At 36.4% G+C, this 12,762-nt stretch overlaps 1 protein-coding gene and 1 pseudogene across 3 annotated transcripts; one reads left to right on the forward strand and one right to left on the reverse strand.

Moving 5' to 3' along the window:
* Positions 1 to 500: 500 nt before the first annotated feature.
* LOC122833478 (calcium-independent phospholipase A2-gamma-like) lies at positions 501 to 10,709 on the reverse strand. Of its 3 annotated transcripts, XM_044121081.1 has the most exons (12): positions 10,393 to 10,709; positions 9,421 to 9,609; positions 8,483 to 9,334; positions 7,085 to 7,241; positions 5,213 to 6,456; positions 4,219 to 4,371; positions 3,969 to 4,126; positions 2,760 to 2,854; positions 2,479 to 2,650; positions 2,311 to 2,368; positions 2,015 to 2,209; positions 501 to 1,080 (listed from the first exon to the last, which is right to left on the reverse strand). In XM_044121081.1, exons 5-12 carry the CDS (start codon positions 6,377 to 6,379, stop codon positions 622 to 624), a joined length of 2,457 nt encoding a protein of 818 aa, XP_043977016.1. In that variant the 5' UTR covers positions 6,380 to 6,456; positions 7,085 to 7,241; positions 8,483 to 9,334; positions 9,421 to 9,609; positions 10,393 to 10,709; the 3' UTR covers positions 501 to 621. The 3 variants fall into 3 exon arrangements, with proteins under 3 accessions (XP_043977016.1, XP_043976996.1, XP_043977005.1); XM_044121061.1 differs by lacking the exon at positions 7,085 to 7,241; XM_044121070.1 differs by lacking the exons at positions 2,311 to 2,368; positions 7,085 to 7,241 and having other exon boundaries at positions 2,015 to 2,141.
* An 823-nt stretch (positions 10,710 to 11,532) lies between these two features.
* Positions 11,533 to 12,762, forward strand: part of LOC122844519 — a 33,312-nt pseudogene continuing 32,082 nt past the window's right edge.

Below are 12,762 nucleotides of genomic sequence, written 5' to 3' on the forward strand. Positions count from 1 at the left end.
TAATCTGGAAAGAGAAGATGGACTGCTACAGATTGAGGGTCACGGTTCCCTCAAGCTGAATGACGATTATTCAAAAAAAAAAAGACACAGGGGTTTCAAATCAATACTTTTTGTTAAATAAATGAAAATCAGTTCTAAATCTATCATTGATATGAATTTGTATGTATAAAAAATGTTAAATAAGACAGCTCTAAAATAATTCTGAACATATTACAGTGTAAACAGGTGTAAACCGTTCATCATAAAATGAACTGCTAAAAGAAATCCTTTCTGATGAGAGTGGCTTATTTTGTCTTACATCATCTTATTGTAATATTGTTTAGAACATTTGTTATTAACCAATAAAGAAAACACATAAAGAGAGCAAACAAATGCAATAACACAAGAGAAGGTGTTACCTTATTTGTTTCTTTGATAGTTCGTCTAAACTGAGCACAACTCATGAGGTTCTGTGAAATAAATTTCTTGATATTGTACAAACAAGTGTCAAAAACATAAAATCTTTTGTATTTATTCTTTTTATTTATTCCATACATTCTTTTGCTATTTTCCTGTAGCATTTGTAAATGTGCTTCAGAGCAATGCACAAACTGACATGTAGAAAAGCTGCAGCTCACCAAATCACATCAGCGTCTTCTTTATTTCCCAAGTTCTCTGACAAATCCAGTCCTTGGCTTGGTCCACAGATGAGCGCTGTGTGCTTAGAACTAAACACAGCTTAGCCACTTTGGACCGATTTGTGTCCAGGTACTCCTGGGTATCTCTCACAAGCTTATCCAGTGTCTCAGGATGATTCTCATCCAAGGACACATCAGCATTCATCATGGGGTTGAAGCGGAAGTAGACATCTGGGGGCAGCAAATCGCACAAGAGGGTGTGGACCCCTTCAGTGTCAGTGGCGCTGAAGATCAGGTTATTGATATTGGTTCGAAGGCTCGTGAAGGTGGAAGAGCTCCTCGTGACATCGTCATAGCGTCCAGTGCCAAGGGACAGCACGCACTGAAAGGGTGTGTTGGGCCACATTAACCGGCTCTCGTGGACCGCCAAGGTGCAGGGATTGTTCATGATGATTCCTCCGTCCTGCAGTGAAAGACCACAGATTCAGATTTAATTCCACACACATGCTGTACAGTTTACAAGAGCCAAAGGAAGTCAACCCAACATTCTAGCTCAGAGATCACCTAACTCACTGTTGCATTGATGTTACATGTCAATATGTTTATCACTCATTGCTATAGCAATGAAAAACTACAAAAAATAAACTGCTCAGCAATTCCTGACTACATTTTATATGGCTTAAAATCCATTAAACCTCCGACTTCAGAGTTTGTGTCACAGCAAATTCCGCTCTTAGATCAGTGCTAATAGTAGCAGTCCTGCCGACTGTTTTCTGGGAAGATTTAGCAATGCAAGTGGATAATGCACTGTGACATTTCTGTGGTCTTTTGCGACTCTTGGCAGCAGTTTTCTCATACTCCGTATGGCTCTCAATAGCCTTAGCCTCTATAGTGCCAAACATTTTTGCACAGACTACATGCAGAATTATACAGGTTGGCAACAGAAGTGAACACGAACATCAACCAGCCAACCGATGATAAAGTTGCACTCAACCATAATAGATGCAACAAAGCTAGTTAGCTCGCTGACTAGTTATCGGTAGCCTCAATCGCATAGAGTCACAGAATGCAATGAAGATGTCTGCATGTGTCTCAAACCTTTTCCTGACAAAGTTCCAGGAGTAAAATCCAAAAAACAAAACAAAAAAAAAAAAAAAACATAGCGAAAGAGTAGTTTTACTCCTGGTCTATTTATAGTCCTAAATAAATAGTCCTGCCAAGACAAAATTTGATACCTATGATTGATATAAAAAAAATCAAATTATTGTTTTCAAATTAATTTAATTTTGGATGCATGAATTTATGATGATTTTAAGGATGCATGGTTATGGGACATGTTTGTGATTAGGTGATGAATATTTTACATTAATAGTTTTATTGCAGACAACTTTATAAACCTGGTGGATGTCATTCTGCAAAAGAAACTCCTGGAAGTATCCAGGTGCGGCTGACGATGCTCGCACTGCCTCCCACATCTTGTAGGTTGACCCTCCTGAAAAGCGACTTGGGCAGCCTGGTTTGTGGCTGTAGTTGCGAAACACAAAGGCCTTAGGGCCTGTGCCCCAGTTCACAACTGCACTGATAGCTGAAACCTGAAACATAGGAACAAATCCTTCGTTGCACAGCTTAATGTGGACCAGCTTTAACCTACATATCACACCTCATCAATTTTGAAAGAAGATATTTTCTTTACCTTTGGAGTGGACTTGTTTCTGGATGATTTAATTAGCAGCTCATTACCCAGCGTATCCCTTGTTCAAGTAAAATAGGTAACATGTGGGGAGTATAACTTATATCTCATTGTAAATATTCATTAAGTTTCATTCTATTGCATATAAATAGATTTTTTCAGAGTACGTACTGTAGTATTTTCTCCCAGGTTGCGGTATCATAGTAGGAATGACTCCATCCCATGTTCACGGTGCCAACCAGCGGGTTTTGCTTGAAAACCTCGGTTCCAATTTGACGGTACATTTCAGTACAATCGTCCAGAGAAACACGGGCCAGCCCCAACATGAAAGCTAAGATGGCTCCTTTTAGCATAAAGAAGCAATGACTTTAAAGTGACACAGATATAAATTAAAACAGAAATATCTTAACATGTCAGACTTAGCTTGTTTCCTCCTTGTTTTGTGTTTTTACCTGTGCTCACTCCACAGATGTAGTCAAACAGCTGGTAAATCTTTCTGCCGGTCTCGTCTTCTAGTATCTTTAGTAACTGGAGAGGTACAACACCTCTGGGAAATGAAAGAACAGAAGTATTTACAGTTGTCCAGTTTTTATTTGCGAAAACCCCTAAACACCAAACAAAAACTGAAAATCAAGTATCCTTCTCCTTCAACTTTCTATCAGGTTTTGAACTATTACATAAAATCCCAAAACATTGAAGTTGGTTTTTGTAAAGTGTAGAAATACTTCTAAAAACCATGTAATCATATAAAAAAAGTCATTCTTTATAGTTCGCAAGTCATTTTAAAAAAAGTGACTGGAATAATTGTTATAAAAAGTTTGAATTTTGCAAATCTATCTAGAATTGGATTGTTGTAATCAGCATTATGCATCAGAAGAACTTGACTAATTTGTAACAAATGTCTCTCAGTACAATCTCGACTGAGATACATGTTTGATTAAATTATAAAACTAAAGAGTTTGACAATAATTAATTTTGTGGACATATGTGTTTTATAATATACAGAAAACAAACTGATAAAGAAAAGCTCTTGTAGGCAGAGTGAAGCCATGGAATAATTTATGGCAATTTATGGTCACATACTTACTCAGAATGAGGAATTGCTAAATTAAGCTTTAAATCAATTGACCGGCTCCCTTAAAAGTTCATATTTTCCAACAATTAGCATTTAATACCTGCTGAGTTTGACCATAATGCATTAAAATCTTAATCTAACTATATGACTAGATTTTAATAGAATGGCTTGGATCTAATGTATGGAATTTTGATTGACATGGATTCTACATAATTAGATATTAATTAGATGTGCTTGTGTTGTAAAGTTCATTTATATTACAGCAAATGTGAACTGACACTAAAAAAGAAGGACTTAATCAGATTGAAATATATGCTGAAGATGCTGGTTCTAGCATTGATGTTCACTGATTCCTATTTTTTCCTCAGTATTCATTTAAAATTGACTTTTCCTGCTACATGTGTGTCTTGGATAACATGACACATTATTTTATTTCGATTTACTCCAAGATTAAGTGAAAACAGCTGATCTATAATACTTTACGAACAGGTATCCCCATATTGCAGAATTTAGAAAGCAATTACTGTAGCTCATTTAATTTGTGCACCATAACTTATTAACAGTAAAGTTTCCAATATTTACCAACCTTGTACCTCCACCATCAATGGAGAGAACTCTGATGCCACGACCTCCTACTGGATCCACATAACCAATCAGAGCAAAGGCTTCTCTTATAGCGGCCTGCAGTCCTTGATGGTGTTTGTAAGTTCGCCGCAGTCTCAACAGGTTGACTATAGAATTCCCCTGGGGAACAAAAAGCCATCTTGGATTTTTATATATATTTTAAGCTTTTTAAACATTTGTAACCCTTTCTTTGACACAAATGTTGACAAGACCTGCCAGATAAAAGACTTGCATGCTGGGAAGCGGATAAGGTGTTCATTGAGTACTTCTATGCGGGCGGCCATAACGTCTGGAGTTGAGGCTTGTCCTAGTCTCAATATTAACCTAAGTGTGGTCTCCTCTGCTTGTCTGCGGGTCAAGACACACTGCAAATACACAACGTTTGCAGAGCTTTAACAGTCTAAGAAACTCATATGAGGCAAAAGTCCATATAAAATCTTTCTACCTCTTGAAAGTTTTAAAACATTAGCATGTAAAAAAAACACAAACTTCAATGTGTGTTAAAGGGGATTAATGTGGTACACCAACACAGGCAGGAGATAGTGAAGCTATGACTGATTGTATTTTATAAATTAAAAATCTGAAAATAATAGTGTGCAAAACCACATATTGATGCTATTTTGCTAGAAGTGAGTGTTTTTTTTTTTTTTTTTTTTACCAGTACATCAAGAGACTGAATTTTTTTTTTGCCCATTCTGTAATGTGAACGTAAATTGCTGGTCCCATCTAACCAGAAGATGTTCTTTCACATGCTGGAAACCTAACCTGGTCAGTTATCATATATACTCCTGGATGATAGATTGAGAGATTATATATATATCCAAAGCTTGCAGGATTGTTTTATAGCCTAATCCTGGTTTAGATTATTCCACAAATTTATCTCCAACCATCTCGGATGTGTTTGTTTGTCTTTATGATGCTGTTTGTTCTCTAATATTCTTCAACAAACCTCTGAGGCATTCACAGTACAGATAATAGTAAAATATAATTAAATTAACTAGTGAGATGTCTTCTGAGGTATATTATTGCCCTGAATTTGTTTTAGGGCATCAGATTAAAACTATCCCTATCCATCTTCAAAATAATTAAAGTTGGTCTATTACACAAAACTCTTATCTATTTTATTAGAGTTACTGGTTGTGATGTGACTAAATGTGAACAAGTTCAGCAGGTATGAACGCTATTAAACATGTCAGATAAACTCACCCTATTATTTATTATGATCTCCGGTGAAGCCACAGCAGGTTTGACTTCAGGCTCCTGAAGAATCGACCTCAGGAAACTTGAAGCAGCAGCAGTGGGACGGCGAAAGACGTCCATCAAAGATGTTTTCTGTAAGGATGCCAGGTCTGTCTTTGTTTTGTCTGTTGTATTAAGGTCACTTTGCGATCTAAAATACTGATTGATATGAGTTGATGTCTGAGAATAGCTGTCATTCAAGCTAGCATCTTCTGAGGTAGATTTTGTTGAGACAGGAAGTTCTTTGTCACTGGGAGCTTCATCTTCATCATCGTTGGCGCCATAGTATTTATTGATGTGTCCCGCAGTGTGAGGGAATGATTCCTCAGAGGTGTTGGAGTCATGTTTGTGTTCCATTGTTGTCTCTTGTTTATGTTGTTTAACTTGAGGCTTTTCACCAGAGTCTGGAACTTTTTTCTTTTTCTTCACCCTCCGGGGCATTCCTCTGACAGATGATAGGTCGTTCTTTTGACCTGTGTCATCCAAAGAGAATGCTGAGTTGATATGTTTGGCAACATAACTGAAGGTCTCCCCAAATACGGTAGCCAAAGAGCTGATGTGAAATAAATCCAGTTCAGACTTGTCATCACTGGAGGCAACAGTCTCTGGTTCTTTCTGTTTCTCTTTGGATTTCGAAGACTGTGCTGGGCTGCTGCCTCCCGGTCTTTTTGGATTTGCAGCTGACCAGTGACTAAACCTGCGCTTTTGTGACTGGTACTGATATTCAGGAATTCTTACAATAAAACTGCCATTTTCAGCAAACCCAACAACATGGCTCCTTTTAAGGTAAATGTTAAAGTGTCTGGACAGTGGAGGACTTTTCAGCACGGGTGCATTAAAAATCCCAACCGGAGCTTTGGTTTTAAATGCCTCCTTATTAGTAAATGAATAAAAACACAGACAACGGAGATGTCTTACTTCCCTAACAATTTCTTTAAAGAAGATTGAAGCATTACTTGTAAAGAGCTTTGCACTGCTAGTAAATGTATAAAGCCTGAATGAGTTTGGACAAAGTGCCAGTCTAAAAAGGGATTGGTCTCTTTTGAGGCAGATCATTGTGTACATATTCCTGCATGATATTAAAGTCCTCTTAGCGACACCTGAGCATAACACAGGGCAAAATGGGTGACCCATTCTTGACTCAATGTGGTATGCAGCTCCCAGACTTGTTGTGGACACCTCTTCTCTGTTGCAACATAACCAACTGCAACCTAGAAAGAATCCATAACACAATCTTAATGAATCCAACTGATCAATCATTGACCAATTAAGACCTACATCATGCGCAGTGGCAAATACACACATATATAATAACTATAAGATCATTTACAAATGTTTGATTTACACACAGTGCCTTGCAAAAAATGCACTTTACTGAGAAAGCAAAGTGAAGGTAAAAATTTAGTCAGTTGACTTTTCCCCCCAATATTTGAAAAGGGTAACCTTTATTTGGCATTTGGCATCATGTTCTGCTCAAGCTTGTTTTCTAGAACTGCTTAATGGGAATGTTAACCCAAGCTTGATTGTTCAATACATCTGTGAAAGCAGGTTAAAAGAATATAGAGCCTTAACCTTGATTATGCATATGTCCTCTGCAAAGATATAGTGAAAGTAAGGAGTTTGACTACTTTGGCAAGTTACCTTTTCCAGTTATTTTTACTGTGACAGGGCAAAGGTGTGATCTAAATGATCATACCTTAACCTTCACAGCAGATTTGATAAACAGATTTACCTGAAAAATAAATCCTTGTTTTGTCTTAAATCCTACTCCAGTAAGCTTCTGGGGACAAACAATTTGGGTAAACAAAACCTCACCAAAGAGCAACTTAAAATTTTTACCTGTGGCAATTGCATGAAAAAAATTTGTTGTATTGTGTTGATTCAGACTTTGGGTGGGAGCGGTTCTGTTTGTGGACTGCTGGAGTTTTGGACCAGTTCAGTCAATTGTCATAAAATGAAGCTAAGTCATGAAGTCATGTCGTCATTCCTGGAAAATCTAGAATTAGCAAGAGAGAGTGTCACTGAGCTGTTAGACGGTACGTCACATCTCATCACACACAGAGTCAAATACAAACAATATATATCTTAAAAGAGGTTCTCATATATCAAGATTTAAAATGTTCTTAAAAAAATATTATTTACACACACAGGTTCACCCAAAACATTTAGTCTCATCACGTTTCTTTCTGGGTAAAAAAAAAATATATAATCAAAAGAATAAAAACTGAATTGCATCTGTTTTTTTTTTTTTCCACAACAGAAAACTTTTCAGATGACGAACATGCAATGCATTGGTGGTATTCATCTAACTTTACCTTTCAGGAATGTGTATGCTTGTATCTGCTTGAACATAATTTTAAAGGATTACTTACAAACAAAATTAAGTGTTAGGGGTTTGACATATCACAGCAACAATTTCTCTCCTTTAAGTCTGCTCATAATAATGCAGACTTACAGTGGCATCTAGTGGCAGCTTCCTCACAGTCTTCTTATTTATTTGCTTTGAAAAAAAAAATCAATCTGATTTTCTGGTATGACAGGAAATTGACTGCATTTTGCTTCAGTGACTTTCAGTCTTATCTCTGCACAATACATTTAACAAAACAGAACAGTTGCTAAAGCAGAACTCGTTTTCTGTCTGTCTTTCAAATTGCTTTATTGTCTGATCAGGCATCTTTTGCTGCTTAAAGGGTTTTTTGTTGTAGTTGATGTTGAATCTACCAGCCTGTTTGCTAGAGGACACGTCTTTCTGGGTTGATGAGAATACAATACTGAACTTCTGATCAGAAAATAGTGTTGTTACTCAAAATGATTTCCAGTAAACAGATTAAAACTTTACCCTAATTGTGCTGTCCTTAACACATAACTATGTGTAGCTAGACAGCCAGCGAACAAATAATAGAACTGAAACTTGCTTTTCTTAACTGAAGGTCTTTTATAAATGGATTTTTGTAAGTACCATAAAAGGCAAAAATACATCAATAGCTAATATCCCCATAATGCCACACTCAAAACGTTTTTGAAACTGAAAAGTAACAGTAATGAAAAAATACATTACTAGCCAATACACTCATCTTAATGCTACACTTAAAACGTTTTTATAACTGAAATACAACAGAAAGAAAAATACACTTCTAGAAGATACTTATTTAAATGCTACACTCAAAAATTATGTACACGGCTCAACATTTTATCAACAACAACGCCTAAGTGTCTTCCAAAAACATAAATACTTACAAAGATGAAGGTTTTCCAAAGCACAACGCGTATAAAGTACATTCAGAGTATTCATAAGTTGCTTACTTTCTCTTAAATGCCTATATTTGTGTTGACAAGGTTACCGGAGAATTATATGTCAAAGACAGTTTGCTGCAAAGAGCGCTCACTCGGTCATGTTTATGCAAATCCAATATAACGAAAATAGTTTTAATAGACAAAGATAGTTTGTAAAACAAATGTCACACTATTATGCAATTTCAAACCCTTTCCTTTTTTACTATTGTTAGTGTGAATTTTTAAATTGCAAACGATGAAAGTGTACCAACTTATTAATGTAACTTATTTCCACTATAAGCTAATATAGAAAATTTGACGGAAATGGCATCACATTCTATTGGATTGTTTTGACTGATCCGGCATTTTTTGCTGCTTAAATGTTTTTTTCTTGTTGTTTTCTACCAACGTATTTGTTCCAGGAATACAAGTTGAACAGAAAATAGTGTCACTCAATATGAACTTTTTTGGTCTGTACTGTATATGTATGAAAAAGCATAAAGTTTTTACCACACTTACATTGAAGTATTTTAATAAGATTTTCCTGCAGCACAATATGCAACATATTCATATCAATAAATATACAGTTGTTAATTTTATTCATGAAGGAAGTCAGGAGGAGTCAACTGATTTCTTTTCACAGCGTCCTGTTGTGCAATTCTCTGCCCGTCCAGTCCACTTAAGTCGATTCCTTGCAAAGATGGCGTATGACTTATCCATAAACGGCCTCACCGGTGACCACATCATAAAGCGGCCCAACCAGCCGAGTCCAACGGCGCCATACATCACTGCAAACGCTGAAACGCCGCGATGCACCTGACAATGCAAAAAGTAAAGCTGTAAGTGCATTTTAGCATTCAGATTCTTTAAGTCTCAGTTAAGTTGCTGTGTTAAGAGTTAACCTCGTCTTTCTCATCGATTACAGTCATCTCCTCCATGGCCATCTCATAGGTGACATCATTGTATTTTGCCCCGTCGTAGCCTGGGTTAGAGATGTCAATAAAATGAACTTTCCCCGGTTGGTTTCTTTGCAGGAACTGGAGGAAGCGGATCTCTGTCATGCAGATGGGACACAACCCATCGTACAACACCTGGAGTAGAATAGAGATTAAAACACTTTAATCTGTTGGATTTTACTCATTCACAACACACAAGCATGAACAAGTGAAAAGCAGACTGCATTAACTAGTACATGTTCAGTATTTCCTTAACTATGTGTGGTGAATAGGACTTATTATTAACCAAAATATGAATATTATATCTCCAGACGATGTGTTACAATCAGCCAAATTTGGCAAGTATAAGGATGTTGACAAGTTTCAGAGAAAATCCAAAACCTTCCACTCTAGTTGGTTGTGCCTGGTATGTAGGGGTCAGTAGCAATCAAAAATTGCAAATGGAAGGAAAAGTGTGAGCTGATGACAGTGTCATTGATGCACATGGGGAGTGAATGCTGCTCTCTGTGGTTCAACCCAAAAATGTTATATTGGTTCTGATAAAAACTTAGAACCAATATAACTTTAGTTCTATAAGAAAGTTGATTATTGTTTATGAGTGGGATTATTTTCTAATGTCGATAATGCAATAGTGTAATTTTTAAAATTTCTCAAAGTAAGCAGATGTTTCATCACTAATTTTTTTTTCTTTTAAAAGCAGCCTGATTGATTTTAAAATAATCATTTGGCATAGACTTCATTTTGATTGTGATCAAACTTTAAAACAATTTTATTAGAATGAAAAGTTTTTAATACAACGGTTTTTTTTTTTTTTTTTTTTTTTTTTAATGCGTCATTGGGAACTGAGCTGCACAATTTACGCTTCCCAGAGATGTCAAAGCTCGCTGTCAGAAAAATGAAAGAACAGGCATGTCTCACCCTGACACCTGCAGATTCGGAGTTGAGGTTCCTCCGCTGGTGTCTACAGAACCCAGGCGTCACCAGTTTCACTGTCGGATTTATACAACTGGGGAACCTGACTGAAGCCGCCGTGGCCAAACCCACTCTAACTTTACAAAACATAACTAACAAAACCTCTCGACTAAGACCCTGTTGAAGCGATCGATTTAATAATGCAGCCGAATGTGGCTGATGCTATTAGAAAGTTCCTTAACTTTGGCCAAGTAAACGTCTGCGAATGGAAGAAAAAAAACTCCCCCCAAAAACAGTGTTTACGTTTCTCATATCAAGAACGAACACATAACAGCGGAGCTTTTCTTCTTCTTGAGTTAGGTCAAATAACAGTGCCACCTTCTGGAGTGTCTTTGTCTCGAATCTAATAAACTTGGAACCTCAGTAATGCGCTCTATTTGCAAATCGTTCTAATTTTGTCTTACAAAACAAAAGAAAAAAAAATACTTTTTTATTGAGTACAGTAATTTCACATAGGCACGTGTTTACTTTTTTATTTTTATTCTATCTATCTATCTATCTATCTATCTATCTATCTATCTATCTATCTATCTATCTATCTATCTATCTATCTATCTATCTATCTATCTATCTATCTATCTATCTATCTATCTGTCTGTCTGTCTGTCTGTCTGTCTGTCTGTCTGTCTGTCTGTCTGTCTGTCTGTCTGTCTGTCTGTCTGTCTGTCTGTCTGTCTGTCTGTCTGTCTGTCTATCTATCTATCTATCTATCTATCTATCTATCTATCTATCTATCTATCTATCTATCTATCTATCTATCTATCTATCTATCTATCTATCTATCTATCTATATATATATATATGACTTATATATGAATAAGTCATATATATGACTTATATATATATATATATATATATATATATATATATATATATATATATATATATATATATATATATATATATATATATATATATTAAAACTCACATCCTTAAGGCCAAACATGGTTTCTATGAACAACTTCTACTTCGGAATCTATGACTTGGAATTTAAGTAAGACATTTATTTTAGAAACTGAACGTTAGGTCAAGGTCAAATACTAAAGAAGTTTTAAAATTATCTGCAACAAACAGATGGGGGTCATCATGTCTCTACAGGAACTTTTTGGTGACAGCATGTTTAGGAGTTGTGCCAGAAAAACACATTTATGCCAGAAGACCTGTGCTTCTTTTACCCTGTCAAAGGCCCTGGAAATCTTCAGAGACAGTCTTCTGGAAGATGGGGGGATTGTGCAAATAGGAACGATCAAAGAGCCCTCTGTGGACTAACCTTGTAATATAGGAAAAGACAAAGTGCCGCCTTTCATGCAAGAGGAAGTGTACAAAGTTTTGGTACTTGGGTTAATAAAACATTTGTCACATATGGCTTTACTGAGATAGTTTTCCTGCTGAAAGAATGTATTTTTCTAAAATGTTCAGCGTAACTTTATACTCTTGTAATAATCATTCGAAAAATTTTAGATTTTGCAACTGTAGGCATGTCCTTAATTTGCACGGTTTCTAAAATCTTAAAACTCGTAATTATTTTTGTTTCAGTGCCGTGTTATACTTCGCTGTTTAAATCAAATATAATTTCATTAGTTTATGGCTTCTATGTGTTAAAACAGCTGTTAACCATAATCTGCAAACCAACACCACAAAACTTACACAAAGATGTATCAGGCATAAACTGATGTGATAAAAAACACATTCTGTAACATTTAAAGGAATTGTTGCATTGCATGATGAAACTCTTATAACTCTCCACTTGATCTTTAGTTACTCGCTGAGTTGTTGTTTTTTTTTTAGCTCCACACCTCAGGAAGGGGCTACTGCCTTTGTTGTGAACAGCCACTTGCATTTTTTTGTGGAAGCACATTTGATGAGATCAAAGGACCTGCAGCAGGGTGCTGAGGGACGAATCTATAGCTTCACAGACTGCTCAGAATAGTTTTAAGGAGGAAAACAATATGTTTATTAAGGAGTATAAAAACTGGGCCAGAATTTATTTAGAAAATTGCAGTTGCTTGTTCTCTGTGCACATCTTATTATCTGTTTCCACTTTCCAGTCTGAGGATGGAACGTGCCACCTGCAGCAGCAACCAATCTGGGCTACACGCCACCAGATGGAGGCTGGGGATGAGCTGTCGTCTTTGCTGCTTTCATCTCCATAGGATTCTCTTATGCCTTTCTCAAGTCCCTCACCATCTATTTCAAGGAAATTTAGGAATATGTTTCAGTTTCCTACAGTGAGATTGCCTGGGTGTCTTCAGTCATCCTGGCATCTATGTATGCAGGAGGTCAGCAGCCATGGGCTACTTTTACAAAAATTCAAAA

The sequence above is a fragment of the Gambusia affinis genome, linkage group LG01, assembly GCF_019740435.1.
Source record: "Gambusia affinis linkage group LG01, SWU_Gaff_1.0, whole genome shotgun sequence".
NCBI classification, from domain to species: domain Eukaryota; kingdom Metazoa; phylum Chordata; class Actinopteri; order Cyprinodontiformes; family Poeciliidae; genus Gambusia; species Gambusia affinis.

What these genes read in the sequence shown, in the direction of transcription:
- LOC122833478 (XM_044121061.1), bottom strand. Translation starts at nt 8,537, where the DNA reads ATGAATACTCTGAATGTACTTTATACGCGTTGTGCTTTGGAAAACCTT. An exon ending in ACCTGGGAGAAAATACTACA is followed by an intron (nt 2,369 to 2,478) that starts GTACGTACTCTG and finishes TACTTGAACAAG; the next exon opens with GGATACGCTGGGTAATGAGC. An exon ending in TGCAGAATGACATCCACCAG is followed by an intron (nt 1,081 to 2,014) that starts GTTTATAAAGTT and finishes CTTTCACTGCAG; the next exon opens with GACGGAGGAATCATCATGAA.